Genomic DNA, 24,642 nt, shown 5'->3' on the forward strand with positions numbered 1-24,642 from the left:
TGTGACCTTAGGCAGGGTAAATAACCTCTCATAAGTCTCAGTTTATCTGTAAAATGGCAGTAATAATGGCACTTATCTCATAGGGTTTGTGCTTGGCACATAGTAAGTATTCAAATCTTAAGCATTAATGTTAGATATTTTGTATTGCTTACTGGTTGGTATATGGGGGATATTGTTTTTCCCATATCAGAACAAAGTCCAGAATATATTAAGGTGATCCTGATGGGATTTTATTAAATATAAAGCAAAAATTTTTTTACAAAAAATGCCTCCTTCTGTAAGATGACCTATGACCAATTACATTAACAGCACTTGCATCTTTTCTGCAGTCAGAAATATATTCTCACTGAATTGTAATTGCAACTTATTTTCAGTTGTGATGTATGAACCTAGTTCTGATTGTTTATCCTTCTTATCAAAAAGAGAATTTTGTTTTTCCCAAGTACATAACACCTAATTTTGCATAAAAAATGTTCAGTAAATGTCATGCTTTTAACTGTGTAAATCTATAAAACAGCTATCACTTATTGAGGGTCTGTTCTGCACCAGGCATTCACCTGGACAGTTAACATGGGTCATTTCATTTAATTTTATCCTCACAACAACCCTGAAGAGAACAAGAAAAAATGCATTTCTTGGTCTTAATTTCAGGATACCATTGAGAAAGATTAACTGGAAAAGTACACTTTTGTGGTAACTCATTGAACTGTATACACTGTGGTTTGTGCACTTTTCTGTACACTATACTAAAAAGGCTAATGGGGGGTCTGGGTGTTAATTCAAGAGGCCTTGTACACATTAACTTTAAAGTGCTAAAATGTAAGTGGGGTAACAAGAAGGCTTTGCTGAGGTGCTTGTTCTAGACCAAGATCTGGGTAGATTTTAATTCTTCAAAATGGTGACAAGCAGTTTTCTCCCATTTTAACACAAATGGGATCTGTTGCTGAGATTTCACTGGAATATTCAAATGTCATAGCATGGGTGAAGGTGAATTATGTGAGCTTTTAGGGAGATTTTATAATATTTAGGTAGTCTATTACCCAAAAATAATACAGGTCTTTTTTTTACTTTCTGTGATTTATAGTTACAAGAATGTCTTCCTTTTTTGACAGGTTACGTGAAGAGAAAATGAAAGAAAAACAAAAACACCAGGAGGAAAGGCTAAGAGCTGCTCTGGAAAGAGCAGTAGCACAACCGAAGAAAAAGGTTTGTGTTTTGTTACCAATAGGTCCAGCTCTATCAATATGTGAGTGCTTCTGTGGTATAAAAACAAAATACCTAATTCATGTAATTTATCCAGCTTTGATTGGTCTCTCCCTGATTCCTTGTTACTTTGAGGATAATTCAAATTTCTGGGTCTACGGTTCTCCATTAGACTCACTTTTTTTTTAGTCTCACTTTCTTCCCCTCTCCTCTGTTCTTTAGCTCCTGGTTCATGAAGCCCGATAATTTTTTTTTTTTTTAATTATTTGAATAGGTAATAACAAGCATACGGCTCAAAGATCAAAAAATACAATAAGATTTAGTGGAAATAAGTCATCCTTTTCCCCTCCCTGGATGCAACATCTTAAAGTTTCATCTGCATCCTTCTGGAAATATTCTATGTATTTATGTATATCTTCTCCTTCTTACATGTAATAGCCATGAACCCTGCTACTTTCAATCAACAATGGAGACAGCAAATCCAGAGAACTGCATATAATTGGGAGGGTCTTCTAATCCTCACTTTGTGAAAAATAATGAGATTAATAGTTGATGTTAAAATGATTTACCCAGAGTCGCTTTAGATTTAGCAGCAGGTTCAGCACCAGAAGTCAAAGTTCTTCATATTGCAAGATTACCTAACCAATAAGAAGCATGGGATTAGGCAGTCACTGAGTACATGGGGTCCATGACTTCCCACTGGGTATGGAGGGCCTTGTGTTTCCATATGCCACTCTCCTCTGGGTTAGGGTCTGAAATATACTTGGGGAAGCTGATTTTTTAGTCTACAAAGCTACTACGGACATTGATTCTTACCACAGTAATAGCTAAACTATGGTGAATGCTTATTGTGTGCCTCATAACCAACTTTTGAGGTAAGTACTTGAAGAAGTTTCTGAAATACAGTAACTGTTAATATACATGTCCAAAGGTGTTAATTATCTTAATTTCATTTAAATCGCATGTCAACTTAAAAAGGGTCTGGCTTCTCTAGTTCAGCTCTTCCTATGAAGACCTGACTTGTCCTCTTTCTCCCAAAGGCAAATTAACCATTCATCACTCTTCCATGTAAACATACTACTATTCACTAAGTTCACCAAATTGAAATGTATTTTTTTTAAAGATTTTTTTTTATTTATCAGAGAGAGAGAGGGAGAGAGCGAGCATAGGCAGACAGAATGGCAGGCAGAGGCAGAGGCAGAGGGAGAAGCAGGCTCCCTGCAGAGCAAGGAGCCCGATGTGGGACTCGATCCCAGGATGCTGGGATCATGACCTGAGCCGAAGGCAGCTGCTTAACCAACTGAGCCACCCAGGTGTCCCGAAATGTATTTTTAATAGATCCAGCTTTCCTTCTAGACCATGAGTGAGTTCTTATGACCTTTGTGTCCCCAGTGCCTGGCACACAGAGGTGATTCAATAAATGCTTATTGAATTAGCATTCTAAAAATAAGAGTGAAAACTAAAATGGGAAGAAAAATGATCAGCTGACAATGTACAAAGACCTCTAACAAAAGTTCTTATCAGTCAGGGCACTTGATCATTGGCAAAGTTCTCAGACAGTATTAATAACAAAGATTACCAAAAGATCATTGAGAGAAAATAACAAAATCTGACATTAAGAAAGAAATTTGAGGATTCCAGTCCCAAAGAACATTTCTGTTAATAAAATGATGGGGAGGACTGCTACTGTTAGTTCTCAAAGGCCAAGAATGTCAAATTCTGCAATGCAGGGTACAGTCTCACATAGTGAGACTGACCCTTTTGAGACACAGTGGAGATATTCCATCAAATCTCATTTTTGGGGACGCCTGGGTGGCTCAGTCATTAACCGTCTGCCTTCAGCTCTGGTCATGATCTCAGGGTCCCGGGACAGAGTCCCACACTGGGCTCCCTGCTCAGTAGGGAGCTTGCCTCTCCCTCTGCCCTCCCCCCTGCTTGTGTGCATTCTCTCTGTCTCTCAAATAAATAAAATCTTTTTTAAAAAAAATCTCATTTTCAACAGAGTAACTTTCTCATCCATTTCTTTTACACAAATTCAGATATAGAAGCAAAACCAAATAAATACATAAAGGAGGGGGGGAGGACTAAAGAAGAAAAATAATTAGTATAATAAACTTGAGCATATGCCCCAGAGAATGAATAGGTACAAATCAAGGGCTTTCCCTAAGCCTCTCCTGGTGGGAACACATCTAAGGGCCAACAGGATTACTAGTATTGAAGATATACATGGTTTTCTCAAGTTTTTGTCTAACAGAATTTTTAAATGCCAGTCAACTGGTGTTTGCAGAGGAAAATGATCTATCCTAACCAATGGAGGAGAAATTTTGCTATGGCACTGAGAAATGAAATGTTGGCCTCAAACGTGGTGCTTTTCTAGGTCGACCACATCTGAAACATAGGCTTTTTGATACTAACTAAATCTCCTGACTTTCCCATAAAACCTAACTGCTCTGTCTCCTGCATGCTATGGTCCTTTATCTGTTACTTAACCCTACCTAGCATGCTGGACGCCCATTAGATCATCAATCCCTATGTAACTGTGATTATTTACTATTTTGAGTCTTGTTATTCCTTGGAAAAATCATGTTAATGTTATTATTTTACTGATGGTTCAACAGAAAATAGTTATGCTAAAAAATATTAAGTATTTTTCTTTTGTTTCAGCTGGGAAGACGACTTGTCTATCGCTCAAAACCTCCATCTGCTAACAAACATGAACTACTTTTAGTCAAGGATACAAGAACAAAATCACTAGAGGATGAATATTTTTTCACTTGAATAGAAGCAGTAAGACATTTATTACCAGAATATTTTAGGCATATTTTGTAGATTTTGGTTTCCATTAATGGCAATATTCTGCCCCATATGCTGGCCTAACCAATTTGAGGATGACCACACTTATTCTAGTGGTTATAGGATTGGGAATGAGAGTTATTTTCCTTTGTTGAAGGCTTTTATTATCATATACTAAGTAAAATTCCATACAGCTGAACATTTTTATCCTTCAGTTGTCCCAGTTGGATACACATCCAAAGTCTACCTTACAGGTGTAACTATGTGGTGAATGACCGCTAAAGTGCAACAATGGCATTCTCGGACAACTGGGGACTTTAAATGGTCTAATTTGTTTTTAACAGTCCACAGTTCATAGTATATATTTTATCACTGTGGAAAATACATTTTAACAATGTATGATTCTAAATGGTTTTGAGGAGTCTAAAACATAAATGAAAACCACTAGTATATACTCAGAATTTAACTGTGAGCCTGGTTTTTAATTCACATTAAGGAGTTCTGTTCAGAACACTTAATTCTTGCAAGTGAACAAACCATATGCTTTTAGCCTAAATATCAATTCACAGTTTCTACTGTGCTCTATATCCACAATCATTTTAATTTTCAGGTGATGTTTCAATTTTAGCTATAACATGTACATTACTTAGATTATACTGACAGAATTAACATGTAATTTGTTGACTATGTAAAATAAAACAGTATATATTAATTCTAAGAAAATATTAACTTTATGCATGTCAAAAGTTGTTTAAAAATAACTTTAAAAGAGTTGTTTTTAAAAGGTCTCAGTTAATATATAATTACAAGAAAAGGACTGAAATTCACCTTCATAAATGTTTATGAAGCAAAATAATTTTCCCTGTAGAAAAAAAGAGAGTACTGAGCTTACAAAAGAAAACCAATTTGAATGAAGCTGAGTGGCTCTTAAAGTATTAATTCTGAATAATCTTTCAATTGTTTCAACATTTGAGCTCTACATTTAAATATCTGAATATGAATAGTTCATGAGTCAAGTTGAAAAAAAAAATGTTTATTGTCTAGAAATATATATAAAAAACGTTCCCCACAAAAGATGCTATTCTCTCATTTCCCCATCTTCTTCTTCTTCTTCAACACCCCTGATATAAAGGACATTATTACACCTGTAAACAGAAAAACAATCCATTTTGTTGTTCCAACTGGAAACCACATTAAGATCTGAATTACTATTGCTAGATATTTTTGGTTACAAAAAATACTGAATGCTAAATTTACACTGTTATCATTTCTTTCTTTTTTAAAAATGTTTTTACCATTGATTTGTTAAAAAGCACTTGGCACTTATTCACCCAGTGGATGTTACAAAATAGTATCTTTATGATCTTCTAAAAGGAATGACTCAAATTTGAAAATGTGACTCTAGTTCAAGAAAATGAATAAAATAAAAATCTCGCCAAGTAAAATTCAAAACCAAGCTCTTGCAACTAAAACCACTGAAAAAGGTTACAGCTAAGAGCTAGAAAGTTTAATATCATCACTAGAAAAACCTTACGGATGAGTAACTCCAAAAAATTTCCATTTTCTTGGACAAATTTAAGGATTTCAAAATTCTTTAAGTCTAATTGTAGAATATGTTAAATTACTAGTGATTTAAACAAAGTAATTCTGAAACTGAGGCACTAGTCTATTTAAACAGGTATTTCTAATGCTCTCTAGTCACTCCTTATATATACTACTGCTGTTTTGTTACCTTATTAAAACTTCACCCAAATGTCCAGACAATGCTCCATCTATGTATTCTTCTGTGTTTGCAAGCTTTAAATCAAAAGAAAATATATTAGTATAACACAGGAGGAAAATAGTATAGCACTACCTAAAAAATTATTAGGTAATACTGGTGAAAGAACTTATTAACTGAGACCTTTCTATACCAATAATTATCTATAATTGATAGATTAGCTTTTACTACTGCAGTACCTTTGGATTTTATATAAACATTCTGTAAAGACAACACTGATGGATGTAGAATATATAATAAAGCTTGTTTCAACATAATTTTTTAAATCTCTGTTATGTAACATTTCTATTAGACATTAAAACAGTATATTAAAGAAGACAGTCTCCAATTTATGAATAAGTTATGATTTTAAAGCTTTCCAAATATTCAGTTGCAAAAAGTTACAAAATTCAGAGCACAAAATCTACAGCTAAAATATCAAATACTCTTATATTAGTCAAGACCCAAACCAAAGAACTGAATAGTAATTTTTTTTAATTATGTGCTAATAGATCAAAATAAGTTAAGAGAAAGTTAAACAATTCAGAGTTACCTTTATAGTTATTTCAGGAAACTAATTTTACAACAAAATGTTTAGGTTTCCTTCCATATATAAGTAATAAACTTTGTTACTTTTAAAAACCACAATCACTTAAAAGGCTCTCTATGTCTACCTTTCCAGCCTTTTTATCATTTTTCCCCTAAGTCATTTTGCTTCAGCCTTTTTTTTTTTTTTTTAAATTTTATTTATCTATTTAAGAGAGACAGAGAAAGCGACAGACAGCACAAGTGGGGAGGAGAGGGAGAAGCAGACTCCCTGCTCTGGCGCAGGGCTCAATCCCAGGGCCCTTGGATCACTGCCTTAACCTGAACCGAAGGCAAACACTTAACCAACTGAGCCACCCTGGCACCTCTGCTTTGGCCTTCTTGCCATGCCTTGAATACACCAAGCAAGTTCCTACCCCAAGGCCAATGTACTTACTGCTCCCTTAAACTGAGAGGCTCTTCCTTTGATACTCTCTTCAGTTGCACACTCAATCCTTTCTCTGCTTAAATTCATTCCCTCAGAGAACCTTTCCCTGGCTATCCTATCTAACACTGCACACTCTTGTCACTACCCCATTTTTGCTTTCTTTTTCTCAATAGTGTCTATCATTACCTGATATCGCATTACTTTGCCATCTGCCACCACTACAACACAAACTCCTCCAAAGTAGTGACTTAGTTTTGTTCACTGCTATATACACAGAGCCAAGCACATGAGCTCTTAATGTTTGCTGAATAAACAAATTAAAAACATCATTAATGTGGCTACTCAGATACATTTCATAACTCTAGCAGCTCAACAGAACTATATTACTTCTAAAATCAAATATTCCGTGGGTATTTTCTTCTTTTATTGAGATATAATTCCCATAGCATAAAATTCATTTTTACAGTGTACAAGTCAATGGTTTTTAATTTATTCATAAAGTTGTATAATCAGCACCACTAAGTCTGGAACTGAGCAGAACAGTATACTCTTCAGATCTTTCTATGGCCTTCATATATGATTCCTGCTTGAGGAATCTTCCAGGCCAAAACCATGCTCTGTAAGAACTTTGGGGACCTAAGCATCATCTGTTCAAATAGTAACCTCTTAAATTAAAGAAAATCTCAGCTTTCTGCCTACAAGTGCCTCTATTAGTACTTTTCCTACAAGTACTCCACTATGAAATACTTGGGAGTCATGCTTGGACTGACTACCCATCTAAGTAACCTTTAAAATCCATCTGCCATCAATCAGTCACATAAATACCTATGCTTCAGGAAAATAAAACTTCAAATTCCTTCATCGAAAACCTGGCTGGAAACTACTACAATTTTTTTTTTTTTTTAAAGATTTTATTTATTTATTCGACAGACAGAGATCACAAGCAGGCAGAGAGGCAGGCAGAGAGAGAGGGGAGGAAGCAGGCTCCCTGCGGAGCAGAGAGCCCGATGCGGGGCTCGATCCCAGGACCCTGGGATCATGACCTGAGCCGAAGGCAGAGGCTTTAACCCACTGAGCCACCCAGGCACCGCAAAACACCCCAGTTTTTAAATGAGCAAAGCACACGAACAGGCATTTCTCAAAAAAAAAAAAAAAAAAAAAATTATATATATATATAATATATATATATACATATACATACACACACACAAATATATATAAATAAATGGCCAATAAACACACAAAAATCACAGTATCACTAATCATTGAATTAATGCAAATAAAAACCACGAGATATTTTATACTCACGAGGATGCCTATTATCAAAGAAACTGAAAATAACAGGTATCAGTGACAATGTGAAGAAACTGGAACCTGTATGCTTTGCTAGTGCAATGTAAAATGATACAACTGCTAGAGAAAACAGTCTGGCAGGGCGCCTGGGTGGCTCAGTTGGTTGAGCTACTGCCTTAGGCTCAGGTCATGATCCTGGAGTCGTGGGACCGGATTCGATCCCGCTGGATTGGGCTCTGTGCTCAGCAGGGAGCCAGCTTCTCCCACTAACCCTTCTCCTTCTTATGCGCTCTCTCTCATTCTCTCTCTCAAATAAAAAAAGAAAGAAAGAAAGAAAACAGTATGGCAGTCCCTCAAAAACTTAATTAATGTATAATCTAGCAATTCCACTTCTGGATATATATCCAAAAGAAGTGAAAGCAGAATCTCTAATAGGAATTTGTACACCCATGTTCATTGCATTATTCACAACAGCCAGAAGGTAGAAAACAATTCAAATGCCTATCAACAGACGAATGGATTAAAATGTGGTATATACATAAATGGAATATTATTTCAGTCATTAAAAGGAATGAAATTCTGATACATGCTACAACATGGATGAACCTTAAAAATATTATGCTAAACGAAATAAGTCAGACACAAAAGGACAAATACTGTTAAGATTCCACTTATATGAGCTAGAACAGAACAGAAAGAATAACATTTACCAGGGAACAGGCGAAAGAGGAGTTACTCTTTAATGGGTACAGTTTCAGTTACGGACAATATACGAGTTTCAGAAATTGGTAATGGCGATAGATGCACAATAATGTGAATGCGCTTAATGCCACTGAGTTCTACACTTGAAAATGGGTCAAAGCGGGGCGCCTGGGTGGCTCAGTGGGTTAAAGCCTCTGCCTTTGGCTCAGGTCATGATCTCAGGGTCCTGGGGTCGAGCCCCGCATCGGGCTCTCTGCTCAGTGGAGAGCCTGCTTCCTCTCTGCCTGCCTCTCTGCGTACTTGTAATCTGTCTGTCAAATAAATAAGTAAAATCTTTAAAAAAAGAAAAAAGAAAGAAAATGGGTCAAAGTGGTAAATTTTATGTTAGATATATTTTACCACAATTACAAAAAGAAAACAAGGGGTGCCTGGGTGGCTCAGTCAGTTAAGCATCTGACTCTTGATTTCAGCTCAGGTCACAATCTCAGGGTCATGAGATGGAGCTGCATGTTGGGCTCAAAGCTCAGCAGGGAGTCCACTTGAGATTCTCTCTTCCCTCTACCTGGTCCCCAATGCCCCCCACAAAATAAATAAATCCTTAAAAACAAAAACAACAACACCCATCCTAAACATTTATAGAAGCTTGCTTAACAGACATTCAGTCACAGTTCCTTTGGTTTGGCCTGTCCACTTCTTCGAGAAATCCTTTTACTGAATTACTTTGATATTATGTCTTTAGCATTCATTAAAAGACTCAAGAAATTCACTTGAAAAATTTCTTTCATTAAAAAAATAAATAAAAAAGAAAAATTTCAGAGCTAAATGTTGGGAGTGTTTTGCCTTTTCTGCAAGAAAGCAAAACAAAAACCTCATTTGTGTTTCCCTTATGCCACCATGACTCCCAATATTTGAGTTCTTTTTATTTTAACCACTAGAAGTCAATTCTCTGGCCGAATTTTGGTTTTACAGGTTTCACACACAGTTTATCATAGATATAACATCCTCCCTGAACTTGACTTTATTTCTGAATTTTGTTTTATGTCTGTCGGTTTGGTTGATTACATTCTTATAAATCACAATAAACCTTTGAGAAGTTAAGGTAAAGCAAAATAAATACAATTTAATGATTCTTATAGCTTTAGCTTACCTGCATGTTCATATAGCCATCTACAGATACCAGGTAGCCTTTGTACTCCATTCCCCACTTAAGTTTCACCATTACTGGCTTTCCTGTTAATCCATTCAGGAAAGGTTTGGGATTGAGAGGCAAACTCTGCACAAAGAACAAAAACAAGACTCAATCAATTACTTTTCCTTAGCTCAGTTTTCGTTACCTACTTCCCTCTACCAAATCACCAATATTTTATGGTATCCAAATAAAGCAAGCTCTGGACTCACTCGCACTTTACTACATAATTTTCGCTTCTATTTGTTGAAAAGTGTAAGAGAAATTTAAATACCCAGTTAGGGAATTTCATTCTGCATTCACTTAAACAATGAACACCTACTATACATTAATCATTGTTTCAGGCTATAAAGAAACAAAAGTAAAAGCAGTGGGGAAAAAAATGCAGATTACACTCCTTGTCCTCAAGCTCACAGGAGGAAGAGAGGCAAAACACATACAAACAGACATTACATTGCAATGTAGTAAGAGGATATATGCTATGTCTAAAGGTACCAAATCAATCCAGAGTCAAAAGGAGAGGTTGCCCAAAATAAGGAATGCCTCCATTTTAAAGGATAAGAGCTATTTCCAGAGGGGAAAGGGGCTGTTCTAGGTAGAAGAGGCTACCTCCGTAAAAGGATGGAAGGGTAAAGCAACAAGGCGATCTCACAGACGTACAGAACAATTCACAGATGTCATAGTCCACACGTGAGGCTACAGAGGGTAGGAGGGGGCCGATGACATTTGACAGCTTTTGCTTGAATTTCAGGAGCTTGGTCTGGTGGGTCTTACTTGACTTAGCAAAGCTGCCTATACATATAGGCAATCACTTAACGCTTGTTTATTCAGCAAACCAGTCGTAGTATCCCCCAGTGAATTCAGACTTTTCCTTCCCTCCTCTGCTCACCCATCAGCCCAAAGAAAGAAAAGAACCAAGAAACTTGACTACTAAAATTCTTTAGATAAGCATATTCAGAGTGATGTCAAAGAACATGGGAGCTACCGCAATGACTTCCTAACTTCAGGTTTTACTTGTCTTTCTCCAACTTAGGCACACGGCAAGTATTTTTACCGTGGGATATCTCTGCTTAAACTGCCTCGATGGCTTTCAACTGTAAAATCCAGACCTCCTGACATGACCTAAAAGATCTGCCCGACCCTATCTCATAACCAGTTCTTGCAAGCTTAATGGCTTTCTCTCAATTCCTCCAACTGGTCCAGCTTTCTTTCCGGCCTTGGGGCCTATGCTCATGTTCCCCGTCCTTTGTACACTCTTCCTCTTGCTCTTTAAGGAGCTGGCTTCCGTATTTCCTATCACGTAGGTGTCTGGATCCCATCCCTGACCACTCTTCCAATGTACCATCGCGCATCTTCATAGCATCCCGTCTGCTCTCTTCTTAGCACTTCACATTATTTGCAATTACATGTTGATACTATTTAGAGAGACAGAACCTGTCTTTCCTACCCGACGGAGTAAATCTCGAGCGGGGTCCGCGTCAGTACTTTTCACCGCATATTCTGACGCCTACAACAGCATCTGGTAGGTAGCGGGAAATATGTGGTCAACGAACAAATAAATGCTCCAGTGCTTGCGCTCTGTATTCCAAAGGGCTGCGGGGCCAAGAATCCCAACATGATGAAATGAAAGAGAGCCGATTCTGGGCGTGATAAGTGAAACCTGAAAACCGCTTCATCTTTAAACCGACCCTGCGGTTTCAGGCAGCAAGGATACCTCAGGCTCACATTCAAACGAAGAGGGGAAGGGGCCGGGCACTTAGGGGAAGGGCATCAGAGAGAGAGCGCGCGCCTCAAATCCCCAGAGCAGGGAGAACGGGGCTGGGGACCGGGTGCGCGGCTCCTCACGCGGATGAATGGGAAACGCGCGAATCAACCACCAGGCCCGGCAAGCTGGCCACCGTTCTCTCTCGCTCTCCCTTCTTCCTCCTTACCATCGCGACTACAAGCAAATATTGCAGGTAACTCGCCGCCGACCCAGGTGTAGTCCGTCCCTCGTGACTGGAGCAACCCCCGCCGGGCGCGAATCGCTGAGCTTCCAGAGAAATGGCCGCCAAACAGCAGTGTAACCTTTCACCTCCGACTACAGATCTCTCAGCTTCTGTGATTGGGTACAGAGAGACGCGTCCTGATTGGAGGAGATGGCTGAGCAGTGTATCCTGGCAACCAGCGGTAGCACTGTCGTTCGAGCCTTTTGCGCGGCGCACAGCCCTGTGGGAAATTTCAGTAGCACGGCTTGCGGTAAGGGGTCCCGGGTAGGCTGCAAATGCAGGGAGCCGGTCCGGGTTTCTTGTCCATGTCTGCTCAGGTGCCTGGAGGGTTCGGCCTTGTACCCTGTACAGAGCAGATGTGATTTCTTGCCTGCCTAGCTAATGGGGGTTTCTTCTCATTTTACACCTCTGAGGACGGATTCTTGGCTCTTGCTCACTTTCCCACAGATTCTGTGATTTGGGGGCTCCTATTCCACAGTCCCCTTCTCTATTTTGTAACGCTTATTTCAACCCACTTTAAAAGAAGGGGGAGAAGCAGGACTAGACGAGAGGTGAAACACACCAGAGAAAGTCAAGTACAGAATGTGGTTCAGATGAGATCAAATTGATTCTAGAATATAGTGTGGTGGTCTCCCTGTAGATCTGTTTCTTTTACGTTGCCACCAGGGACCCGGCGGTGTCTTTAATCAACGGTATTAATCAGAATCTCATTTCAGCTCTGATCGGAAATGCTAAAGGCAGTTCTTGGAGAATAAGCACTTTGAGAAGTGCTGGGTTTTATTTTTGTTTCCGTTTTGGTTTTGCGGCCCTAAGAAAATGGATTTGGAATTGAGGTTTGAATGTTATATATGGAGGCATTACGGAGTCGTGGGTAAGACTTTGGAGGCAGCTTGAGTTCAGAACCTCTGTCCATCACTTAGGGATGGTGCTGGGTAGTTTTTAAACTAAGGCCTTGGTCTCCTCCTTACGACCTTTGTTTACTTAGCTACAAATGGCCTCAAAACTGGTACTCTCCTAGGGTTTGTGAGAACTAATGTGAAAGAGGTTGGGACTTAAGAGCTAGTGAATGTTTACTGTCATTTTAATGTCCTTGAAGATGGTGGAGAATACTGACAAAATACAGTAATTTTTAGTGTAATTTATGCCGAACAGTTGGAATTATTTACCCCAAAGTTCAGTGGGTTTTCCCTTTGTTTGACCATCCCTTAATGAACATTTAGCCTTTGTACAGACTTTGCGTTCCTATTATTTACCAGCCTCCTTCAGTTGCTCTAATGGAAGTCTTACTATACAGCCTGTGATTTGGGTGTTATGCTCCCATTTTAGAGATGAGGAAAATGGCTCCGCAGGTGACTTGACAAGGGCTACGTAGCTGGCTTTTACTCTGAAAACTCTGCTTTTTCTACTTCATAAAGTTACCTTTCAAAAGCTCAACATACGCTTTAAAAGTGTGATTTAAAAAAAAAAAAAACTGTTTTCTCAGTGAAGTGAAACAAAGTATTACCATAACCTTTGTAAACATAGCTGTGTTTAAAGTTGTTGTTGGTTGTTTGTGTTTTTTAAGTAGACTCCACGCCCACTTCAGGCCTTGAACTCAGAACCCTGAGATCATGACCTGAGCCAAGATCAAGTCAGATGCAAAAGTGCCGGAGCCACCCAAGTGACCCTAAAGTTGGTATTTATCCTCATGTTAAACATTAAGTTTACCTTTTTTAAAATAAAGTGGGCATAAGGCCATTAGTACTTTTTGAATTTTAAAAATCATATGTACATTTTTGTGAGAATTTGGAAATACAGGAAGTTCTAAAACAAACAAAAATAACTAATATCACCAAAGAAAACAACTTCACTTTTTGGTGCACTATTTATTGTAACATATGCACTTAAAAAAAAAAAGATATCTACATAGGGTTTTTAGCTTGTATTTTTCATCTTTATATTGAGCAAATGCTCAGGTAATTAAATATTCTTCTAAGGGTGCATGTGTGGCTCAGTGGATTAAGCCCCTGCCTTGGGCTCAGGTCATGATCCCAGGGTCCTGGGATCGAGTCCTGCATCAGGCTCTCTGTTCAGCGGGGAGCCTGCTTCCCTCTCTGTCTCTCTGCCTGCCTCTCTGCCTACTTGTGATCTGTCTCTGTCAAATAAATAAATAAAATATTTGAAAAAAACAAAAATATTCTAAAAAGTAGTGTAACATCTATTACGCATAATTGCTATATATATATATATATATATATATGTGCTAGTGTATTAATCATTCTGTTGTTCCCATTTACCCCATTATAAACAGTGTATTTTGTTTTGTTTTAAGATTTTATTTATTTATTTGACAGAGACACAACGAGAGAGGGAACACAAGCAGGGGGAGCGGGAGAGGGAGAAGCAGGCTTCCCGCTAGGCAGGGAGCCCCATCCGTTGTGGGGCTTGATCCCATGACCTGAGCTGAGGGCAGACACTTAACAACTGAGCCACCCAGGTGCCCCTAAACAAATGTGTTTTGAACATACTTTTGAACATGAGTCTTTGAGTATATCTCTAATTCTTTACAATAAATCCAAAGAAGTAAAATGTCTAGGCTAAAAGGCATAATTATTTTAAAAGTATATATTGCCAGGTTAGCATACAGCTCAACAGAATAGCCATCAGAATAATTGCCTCTAATATGGTGGAATCACGGGTCTACATTTTTTGAAGATGAGATAGAATACATTTTGAGCACATTCTGAGAAAACAGTCCCTAATTACTAATTAGGGTGAACAGGTTGGTAAGGCCTGGGTTCTACAGCATATAACCCAGAAATTCTGGTGGTAAATAAACATTTAAAAAGTAATTTGTTTAGTGACCAAGAAATATTTATTAAGATGAATAAAATGAACATGTGATCTCTGCCTCATGGAACTTGAAACCTCTTTGAGAAGAAGGGAACTAATACATATTGAGTGCCTGCTGTATTATGCTAGGATATATCATATAATTTATTTAATACAACACTTCCAGGTAGGTATAATTAGCCACAATTTAGAGATGAAGAGACAGATTCAGGAATGTTACGTATTTTGCTAAGGGCCACGTAGAAGGTGAAATGTCTACAAAACCTAAGATTTTTCCTTGACACAATGCCGCCTGTCCCTAAAATGTGTTTGAGTACAAATAAATACATAGATATATACAATTTATATCAAATCCATAGAAATATATATCAAATATGTAGAAAACATAGAAATATAAACATAAGTGCAAGACGAAGTGGGATCGCTTAGAAAGTTACAAAATTGACGAGCTCTTCCTTTTATTTTCTTTATTCCCATAATCTTAACATTTTGTTTTCCCATGATTATGGTCACAATCAGTTATGGCCAAAGTAGATGTAAAGGGGTGAGGCGGAAAAGGGTTGGAGTGTGGGGAGGGAGGCAAGATTTGAGGGCCTTGGTCTGGTGGAAGCTGTACACATGCTATGTCAAACTTGAAAGGTGTGTTTTGTCTAGGGAAGAATTTAATGCTCAAATATATTCACTTCCTTGATCACATAACCACTAAACCTAGATTAGAATCCAAGTCTTTCTGGTGGTGCAAGGCCATATTCTTTATATCATTATAGAGAGAGAATCATATTTCGAGGGAAACCTGGTGTTGTGATTAGGAGTCAAGTGTGCTCCAATTCTTTAGTTGGCATTGATGAATCATTAAATTTTAAGGTTTTTTTTTTTTTTAAGATTTTGCTTATTTGAGAGAGAGCGCACAGAAGAGAAAGGAGCAGAAGCCGAGGCCTTTTTATTTTATTTTATTTTTTTTTTAAGATTTTGCTTATTTGAGAGAGAGCGCACAGAAGGGAAAGGAGCAGAGGCAGAAGCAGGCTCCCCACTGAGCAGGGAGCCCGATGTGGAAATCTATCCCCAGACCCTGGGATCATGACCTGAGCCAGACGCAGACACTTTTTTTTTCCCCCAAGCCAAATTGTATCCAACTTTATTAAAGATACTTTTCATAAATAATCATGGTATTTCAGGCAGGACATGGGTAGATGATCAACATTATACAATAACTTTCAAACTCCCTTGTCCAATGGATTACCAAAATCAGAAAGCCACTGTAAAACCCAATGAAGTCTTCATGTGATGCTCTGAAGAGGGAAAGTTGAGAGTGAGGACTGACAGTTCATATTTAGCATGTTGTTTAACAACTTTTCACAAGCTGACCCTTTGAGGAAATGAAATGAAAATGGCAGAATTATCCATCTGAAGATCCAAGAGGTGAAAAAGGAACTCCTTTTTTTTTTCCATTTTATTTTATTTCTTTTCAGTGTCCCAGCATTCATTGTTTATGCACCACACCAGTGCTCCATGCAATACATGCCCTCCTGAATACCCATCACCAGGCTCACACAACCCCAACCCCCTCTCCCCTCCAAAACCCTGTTTGTTTCTCAGAGTCCATCATGAGAGACTTCTCATGGTTTGTCTCCCCCTCCAGTTTCCCCCAACTTACTTCTCCTCTCCATCTCCCAATGTCCTCCAAAAGGGAACTCTTTTGAGGGACACCATCTCAGTGGTGACACTGTAAAGTCCAGATTGCCTGACATACTGGGAACCATGTCTTAGGGGACAGGTTCCCACAGGTCTCTAGATTTAAGGGAGTCAAGTCTATTTTGAAGGCAGAGAGGAGGAAAAGGACATAAAAAAATGAGTTTTGGTTTTCCCACACCCCCCAGGGGTTTGTGCCAAGACGGCTCATGTGTGTCAATGTCAAGAAATCCCTTGGGAGCCAAGAGGAAGTTTCTCAAAACTAGAAAGGAAAGGTATTTTTCCCCTTGTGTCATTCTAGCTTCGGAGATATTCTATTTGTGACATATGCCCTTCCCCCAAAACAACAATATAAAGCTTAAAAAAAAAAAAAAGGTAAAACAAAATTCTGCATTTTTATAAAACCCGATAAAAAATAGTATTTCCAACTGTACGGTCACCAGATGTGCACAGTCATCAAAAATGCGCACACTTCGTTTGGCCTCTCGAGCACCTTCAGCTTTCTGTGCCCGGTCTGCTTTGGCGACTCCATTCTCTGCAGGGTTTTTCCCATCCTTGCCAGCAGCAGCTTTCCCCTTTTTCCCTTTGCGTACCTTCTTTCCCTTCTTTGCAGGGGCCTGTTAAGGCTTGGGCTCTGGCTCTGGAGGGGCAGATTTAGCAGATAACCCGGCAGATCTTCTGGGTGGCTCATCCTTCACCGTGGCTTTATCTCTTTTAGCATCCCCTTCAGCCTTTCTCTTGGGCATGGTGGCAGCTGCTGGGGGATGTAAGCGCTGGTGGCGGGGATACAGGGGCGCGTGGCCTTAGCGCCGTCGGTTGGTGGGGGTGGGGGTGGGGGTGGTTGTGGGGCATGTTGTTCTTGCCTCTTCTTCACGCTGTTCCCAGAGGCAGACACGTAACTGACTAAGCCACCCAGCTGTCCCACATCATTGAATTTTGAACTTAGGACAGAACCTAGAGATACCTAGTCTAAACCTAAAATTTTGTAGATGATGAAAACATGGTCATACCATGATTTAGAGAGAGCCCCAGAATAGCCTCTGTCTCTCATCTTGTGCTTTTGTTATTATTCTTAGCTACATTCTTTATCTTCTGGATATTTTACAAATGATTTTAAGTTTCTTATATATAAACACACACACACACACAAAGAAATAATGGAGTAAGGAAGGATGAAGAAAATATACAACCAGATATAAGATTAGAATGCAGACACCTACACCATATTGCCTTGTGCACTGGGCAGAGATGGGCTGCACATTTCTCTCTAAACTTTTGGAGTCCTAGCAAAGGGAAATATGATTGGTTACATGATCCAATTTCTATAATTTTTTTTAAGTTATTCAGGGAAAACACAATTGTTTCTATTTAGTCTGATAGAAGAGAAATTTCTCCCATAGTGTCAAGTCCGTGATCCCTGTACATGGACCCCAAGGCAAAATTTAAAAGTGAATGTTTTATTGGCAGGCACAATCCCAGGGCAGAACGCATGAAACCAAAAGGTAAGACTGGGAAGAATGAGAAGCAAATACTAGGTTTCACATTATTGAGCTGCTTACAGCTCCTTCACAGAAATAATCAGTTGGTCAGCCATGCGGGATGTCTCTGGACAGGTTTATTGAAATATTATGCATTGGAACAGTCCCGAAAAGGGTTCCTAGGTATGGAGAGGGAATTTCCTTTCTGATTCCGTCCTATCTCCTGGCTTTGCATAGGTGAGGAAATCAGCTCCCAGGCTTTACAGCTTAGTGTGGTGGGAGGAGCCTAAGCAGTCAGCCTCAGGTGGAGGAACCTAGGACTTCAGGAAGTAGTCCTTGCAGAGGCAGGACCCCCGAGACAGATGAGACTGAGGAAATCTGAGTTGACACACACAATTGATTCATACGAAAAAATTTATTCATATACATGTTATATTAAAAAGGGTAATATAATTTATAATGATGTGGATGGAACTAGAGGCTATTTTGATAAGTGAAATAAGTCAATCAGAGAAAGACAATTATATGATCTCTCTGATGTGAGGAATTTGAGAAACAAGACAGAGGATCATTGGGGAAGGGAGGGGGAAAATGAAACCAGAGAGGGAGACAAATTATAAGAGACTCAATCTCAGGAAACAAACTGAGGGTTGCTGGGAGGAAGGGGGTGAGAGGGGTGGCGTTGGCTGGAGGATGGACACTGGGGAGGGCATGTGCTATAGGGAGCGCTGTGAATTGTATAAGACCGATGATTCACAGACCTGTACCCCTGAAACAGATGATACATATGTTAGTATAAAAAGGCAATTTTAGGGGCGCCTGGGCGGCTCAGTGGGTTAAAGCCTCTGCCTTCGGCCCAGATCATGATCTCAGGGTCCTGGGATTGAGCCCCGCATGGGGCTCTCTGCTCAGCGGGGAGCCTGTTTGCTCCTCTCTCTCTGCGTGCCTCTCGGCCTACTTGTGGTCTCTGTCTGTCAAATAAAAAAATAAAATATTTTTTTTAAAAAAGGTAATTTTAAAAAGGGCAATATATAAGATAGAAGATGTCATCAAATACACTTTTGTAGTAGATTTAATAGCACATGTTACGTGATTGATGGCTAACTGATTATACAGTGGGGAAAAATAGCTTTATAGTGAAAAAGCCTGGCAGGTACCACCTTAATCCAATGATTAAATGACCACTGTTAGCAATGGGACAAATCAAAATAGTGTGCCACTTGCTAAGATGTAGCTGAAAAGACACACTTCTGTGGTATTCTTACCAAAAACACATAATCTGAATCTAATAATCAGGAAATATCAGATGAACCAGATTAACGAACATTTCACTAGTTAACTGGCCTGTGATGTTCAAGAGTGTCCATGTCTTAGATGATCGCTCAAGTAAGTTACTGAGAAAAGCCTGGCACAGAATAATTTACATAACGTGCTACCCGTGTGTGATAAAAAAGAGGAGACAACAATCTACCCATTTGTTTCTTTATGCATCAGTCTATTGGAGGATTCCTCAGATACTAAGAGCACTGGTTACCTGTGGGTGGGGGTGTGGTAGGAACTGGGCCGAAAGTGGACCAAATATAAGCTTTTCACGATATACCTTTTTTAAACTTTTTATTATGAAACTCACGTAATATGAAATTATTAAAGTATACGGTTCAATGGAATTTAGTATATTCATAATGTTGTTGCAACCACATCTCTGTCTGGTTCCAAAACATGTTTATTATCTCAAAAGAAAATCCTGTACCTTTTAAGAAGTCACCTCCTCTTTCCCCCTCCCCTGCAACTGCTGGCAACCACCAATCTGCTTTCTGTCTCTATGCATTTACCTATTTTGGATGTTTCATGTAAATGGGATAACATGTGACCTTTTGTCTCTGGCTTCTTTCACTTCATATAATATTTTCAAAGTTCATGCACATTGTAGCGTGTAGCAGCAGCTGATTCCTTTTAATAGCTGAGTAACATCGTGTGTGTGTGTGTGTGTGTGTGTGTGTGTGTGTGTATGCATGGACATATCTCAGTTTATTTATCCATGCATCTGCTGGTGGATATTTGAGTTTTTTCCACTTTTTGGCTACCGTGTTTAATGCTGCTATGAACATCCATGACAAGTATTTATTTTAGTACCTATTTTCAAGTTCTTTTAGATATATGCATACAAATAGAATTGTTGGGTCATATGGTAATTCTATGCTTAACTTTTTGGAGTACTACTCATCTATTTTCCAATGCCTGCACATTTTACATTTCCACTAGCAATGTACAAGTGTCCAGATTTCTCCACATTCTCACAAACATTTGTTATTTTCCATTTAAAAATTATTGATAGCCTAACAATAATTTTTAAAAACCTTCTCATTGTAGTTTTTGATATACATTTCCCTAATGACTAATGATGTTGAGCATCTTTTCATGTCATTACTGACCACTTGTATATCTTTGGAGAAATGTCTGTTTGAGTCCTGGATACATTTACGTACATTCTATTTTTGGAATCCTTGAATGTATTGCCTAATTAAGAATTAAACTAAATTTTTTGAAATAAAAGGTAGAGTCATTTAACAATCCTGGGTCTCATTTTCTTCATTTGTATAATGAAGGGGTTAGACTAGACCAGGGTTTTCAACCTTTGGTACTACTGACATTTGGGGCCAGACTATTCTTGTTGTGAGGCCTGTCCCTGTATTGTAGGATGTATGTATTGTAGTGGCATCCCTGGCCTCTACCAGCTAGATGCCAGTTGCTACCCTGCACTCCCTCTCTTCCCCAAGTTGTGACAACTAAAAATGTCTCCAGACATTGCCCAATGTCCTCCAGGGGGCATAACTGCCCCCTGTTGAAAATCAGTGGATTGGAGCAACTGTGGTTTATAAAAACATGCTCCCCAGACTTGGATCGCTTTGTAGGTAGTATTGGAGCTTGGCAAACTATTTTTATTATTAAAAAACAAAACAACTAACATCAAATATAGTTGAACAATTGTACATTTATCTAATGTAGACTGCATAAAACAAATCTTGTGCTTTTTTGCTTTTATTAGAATGAAATCAACTCAAAATATAAATACTGGTTGATTATCACGGATCAGGAGCTCTGATTGGCACTTATATATGTATCTGATTTATAAAAATAGGAAAGCAAGTTGTCAATAAATGATATTTTTTAGTTTTATAAATCATTGATTCAACTTGGGGTGCAGGGTAGATCATAAAAAAAAAAACCCTTGGAGATAAAAAAAAAAAAAAAAAGCTGGGAATCCCTCAAATGGAGGACCAACATTAAATATTGACTTTAAACATACTGCAGTTCCTTGCCCTCCTTCCATGGGGCAGCATTGGTAAGTTTTGAGTAAAATTTGTAATCGACACACAGGCCTTTGCAAGTTAATCTGTACAAATGGGGACTTCACTGTTTGCACAACACAGATGAAACGAAACAAAAGCTCATGGAATTTCTCCCACAGTCGCCTGTTTTGTACAATCTCCTCCTCCCCCCCACCCCTGCCACTTTCCTCATCTGTCAAATATTTACACTGAATCAAAGTTTTAAAAAATAAACCTTGGTATCCTACCTCATCACCTGTTACCCACCTTTTACCAGAGGTGACTCTGAACTCCCCTCTTCCAAAACAAAATGAAAATCTGGACATACAATTCTGTTGCTTGCCAGCCTTGGATGGTTCCCAATTACTAACAGCCTGAAACAAACCCTTTGCCCAAATTTCTCTCCAACTTCATCTCTCTCCATTCTGTCCCACAAATCAAAATGCCTGCCTTTGAATCACGGACCAGACTTCTTTCCAACACATGATATTCTCTCCGTCTAGAAATCCTTTCCTCTCTTTGCTCTCAGCCTCAGCACTACTGATTTTTTTTTTTTTTTAAACCGTGGTAAAGTGTACATAACATAAAATTTACCATGTTAACTATTTTGAAGTATACAGTTAATCGGCATTAAGTACATGCGCATTGTTGTACAACCATCACCATCATCCATCCCCAGAACTTTTAAACTATTGATATTTTGGATCAGATAATTCTTCACTGGGGTGGTTTTGGGGGGGTGGGGGGGCCGTCCTGACCTGTACGTTGTAGCATGTTTAGCAGCATCCCTGGCCTCTATGCATTAGATTCCTCTTCTCCCAGCTGTGACAATCAAAAATGTCTTTCGACATTTCCAAATGTCCTCTGGGAGGCAAAGTTGCCCCTAGTTGAGAATCCCTGTGTCATTTTAACTGTAAAGAAATAACTTCGGAAAAGTGCATTATGGGCATTCATTAATATCAGACACAGAACTATTTGTAACTTGACTGTGTGTCAGATCAGTTGTGCTTTCAGTAGTAAACAAATAGAGCATTTAATTGCCACAATGGTGATAATATAATCACTGTGATTGGCATTGCTTCAGAATAGCAAGGACTAATCAGAAAAAGTCTAGATTGGAAATGACAGCTTCACATGCATGACTGAATGTGTATGGGTGAAAATTGTTCAAGTATAGGGTTAAAAAGTCTATTTTTATTTTTTTTAAATCATAATTACTGCAAATTTTATAGAGTGACATCAACTGGCCTACAGGAACAGTCCATTCTGTGTTATTCTTAGACCAAAAGAATATATCTGTCAAAAAATATTTTATTTGATCTTGTCAGCCAATATATAATGTAGTTACAGTGAACAAGACAATACAAATATTTGAGAGAGATATTAGTTGTATGTCAGGAAATGCATTAAATTTTCTGAAGCAAAATATTCTGCATCCAATGCTATCTATCCAACACCTAAAATCAGGGACTTTGAGTACCACTTTAACTTTCAGACATTAGAGAATGTTTCCATGTGTTATCAAAATAATGTGAGCTATTATTCAAAGTGAGGCATTTAATAGTATCCACAATGTTCCAAACAGCTGAGATTTATCCTTAGGTGTGAAAAACAGTCAAGTTAGAAAGATTTGTCCCATACCAAATTAGTTCCATTATTTACTTCTATCAATTATCAGGATATATTATGTATAGGTGCTGCAATACCAAAAACAAAAATGTTAAAGTACCACACTTGGTATTTGGTTATGTCCCAGGACTTAGTTTTGCCTCAAATTGAGGAACTGAAATAGTTCATTTTAAGGACATTTTTAGCTTTAATATACTGTCATTCTCTGATAGTTTAAATTAATAACTGCAAAAAATAAAGATTAAAATAAGTACTATCCCTTGAGTTCTAACTATGGTTTCAATTATAGATTAACCCTTTATCCTCTCAAAGGACAGAATCACTTTCCAATTTAAGTAATAATAAGTTTCTAGAAGGTTAAATCTTTCATTTGACCGTGTATGTTGAGGACATTCGGCAGGAAAATATAATTATTTTAAAACCATAGACTGAAAAATGACATCTTTCAATGATGCTGTTAATACTTAGACCCAGATTCTCAAAATATAGAAGAACAATTAGAAATGTGATAAAATAAGAACGGGAACTAAAACTGGTTCTGTTTCTGCCTGATCATAGGCAATAAGTTAGATTGTGTTAGTGACAGTACAAGAGATAAAATTTATCAACAGAATATATTTTTCTTCATCATGTAGTTAATTTATCCTTACATATTTAGGTTTAATAAAGGTTTTCTTCTTCCTATCAGAACATACTATGTTCAGAGAAAAGTCTAGATTGTCCTTGAATCTATATGATGATGATAATAATAATAATAATAATATTTAAGCCAGCAGCAACATTGTTATGACTGCCATTTTTAAAGCACTTATGTGTCAACACTTTACATATATTATCTAATTTAATCCTTACGGCAAGTCTGTGAAGTAGACGTTAGTAGCTAGAGTTGCTAAGTAACCTGTTCAAAATTCTGCAAGGAACAAGCCTCAGAGCCCACATCTGTCTTTCTCTAAACTTTGTTCCTTTGCTATTCTAACCCAAACTGTAAGAACTTTGGGGAAGACAAACAAGCAGTTTTAATTCTTAATTACCACATACTTAATAACAGCCTCACAAAGACAGTGAAATCCTGGTACTGCAGACTGAGTGTGAATTATTTTGACGTTTGTGACTGTCAACTTAATTACCCATACACATGACCTTCTGTATAGTATCAGATTCATCTGTCAGTCTCTGAATTAGGTTTTGGTGAGTGGTCAAAATTAAGATCACTGCTATGCTTCATTCATTCTCTGTCTGTAAGCAGAAGGCCCACAGAAAGCACCTAGAAGTTGAAATTACGGGAAGACTTTCTTAACTTCTCACAAACCTACCCTCTCTTTTGAATGGAAGTCCTTCCGAGGCTTGCTTAAAGAGTAGACATTTTCCCACGGGCCCCTGCTGATTCTGAATGAACAGATTCTCAGCCCCCTGCTGACTGATGAATATATTGTTTATCCTCATCTTTACTCTTTACTGACAGCCTTCATAATAACTTGCTTAGAAGACAAATGGCATGGCAGAAACTCTGACAACTCATTAAGGAAGAATACAGAAGATTTTTGCCAAATATCCCAACCATTTTAACGTGAAATAATAGCAGGTTTTCATCAGGAAGGAATAAGGAAAAATGCTGCTGAGCACTATTGCCTTCTGTCAAAAACATATCATGTCTTTGCATTGTTGTTTTTTAAAATATTTTATGAAGAAGTCAACATACAGACTCTCAAAAGCATTTTACCTCTGCATATGCTGCTCCCTCTGTATGGAATGTCTTCTTTCTCTCCTTCCTCTGCCTTCCTTTCCTTC

At 38.3% G+C, this 24,642-nt stretch overlaps 2 protein-coding genes and 1 pseudogene across 4 annotated transcripts in view; 1 reads left to right on the plus strand and 2 right to left on the minus strand.

Moving 5' to 3' along the window:
• Positions 1 to 4,874, plus strand: part of CCDC38 (coiled-coil domain containing 38) — a 48,821-nt gene extending 43,947 nt beyond the window's left edge. For both annotated transcript variants that reach the window (XM_082739300.1, XM_082739301.1), the window contains 2 exons: positions 1,113 to 1,206; positions 3,868 to 4,874. In XM_082739300.1, coding sequence (XP_082595426.1) covers positions 1,113 to 1,206; positions 3,868 to 3,981 — 208 coding nt within the window. In that variant the 3' untranslated portion in view covers positions 3,982 to 4,874. The remainder of the gene's footprint in view (positions 1 to 1,112; positions 1,207 to 3,867) is intronic.
• A 134-nt stretch (positions 4,875 to 5,008) lies between these two features.
• SNRPF (small nuclear ribonucleoprotein polypeptide F) lies at positions 5,009 to 12,005 on the minus strand. Its single transcript, XM_082739334.1, has 4 exons — positions 11,841 to 12,005; positions 9,871 to 9,996; positions 5,729 to 5,793; positions 5,009 to 5,141 (listed from the first exon to the last, which is right to left on the minus strand). Exons 1-4 carry the CDS (start codon positions 11,841 to 11,843, stop codon positions 5,075 to 5,077), a joined length of 261 nt encoding a protein of 86 aa, XP_082595460.1. The 5' UTR covers positions 11,844 to 12,005; the 3' UTR covers positions 5,009 to 5,074.
• A 502-nt stretch (positions 12,006 to 12,507) lies between these two features.
• On the minus strand, positions 12,508 to 17,164 carry LOC309868814 (non-histone chromosomal protein HMG-17 pseudogene; annotated as a pseudogene). The gene is made up of 2 exons: positions 16,824 to 17,164; positions 12,508 to 12,577 (listed from the first exon to the last, which is right to left on the minus strand). The product of its transcript is annotated as a non-histone chromosomal protein HMG-17 pseudogene (transcript).
• Positions 17,165 to 24,642: the final 7,478 nt, after the last annotated feature.

The sequence above is a fragment of the Mustela nivalis genome (genome assembly GCF_964662115.1).
Source record: "Mustela nivalis genome assembly, chromosome: 7".
Classification (NCBI taxonomy): domain Eukaryota; kingdom Metazoa; phylum Chordata; class Mammalia; order Carnivora; family Mustelidae; genus Mustela; species Mustela nivalis.

Excerpts from the sequence above, each read along its gene's own strand:
- SNRPF (XM_082739334.1), bottom strand. Across the intron at positions 5,794-9,870 it reads ATGGCTATATGAACATGCAG|CTTGCAAACACAGAAGAATA; the intron begins GTAAGCTAAAGC and ends TTTGATTTAAAG. Across the intron at positions 5,142-5,728 it reads TTGGGTGAAGTTTTAATAAG|GTGTAATAATGTCCTTTATA; the intron begins GTAACAAAACAG and ends TTCTGTTTACAG.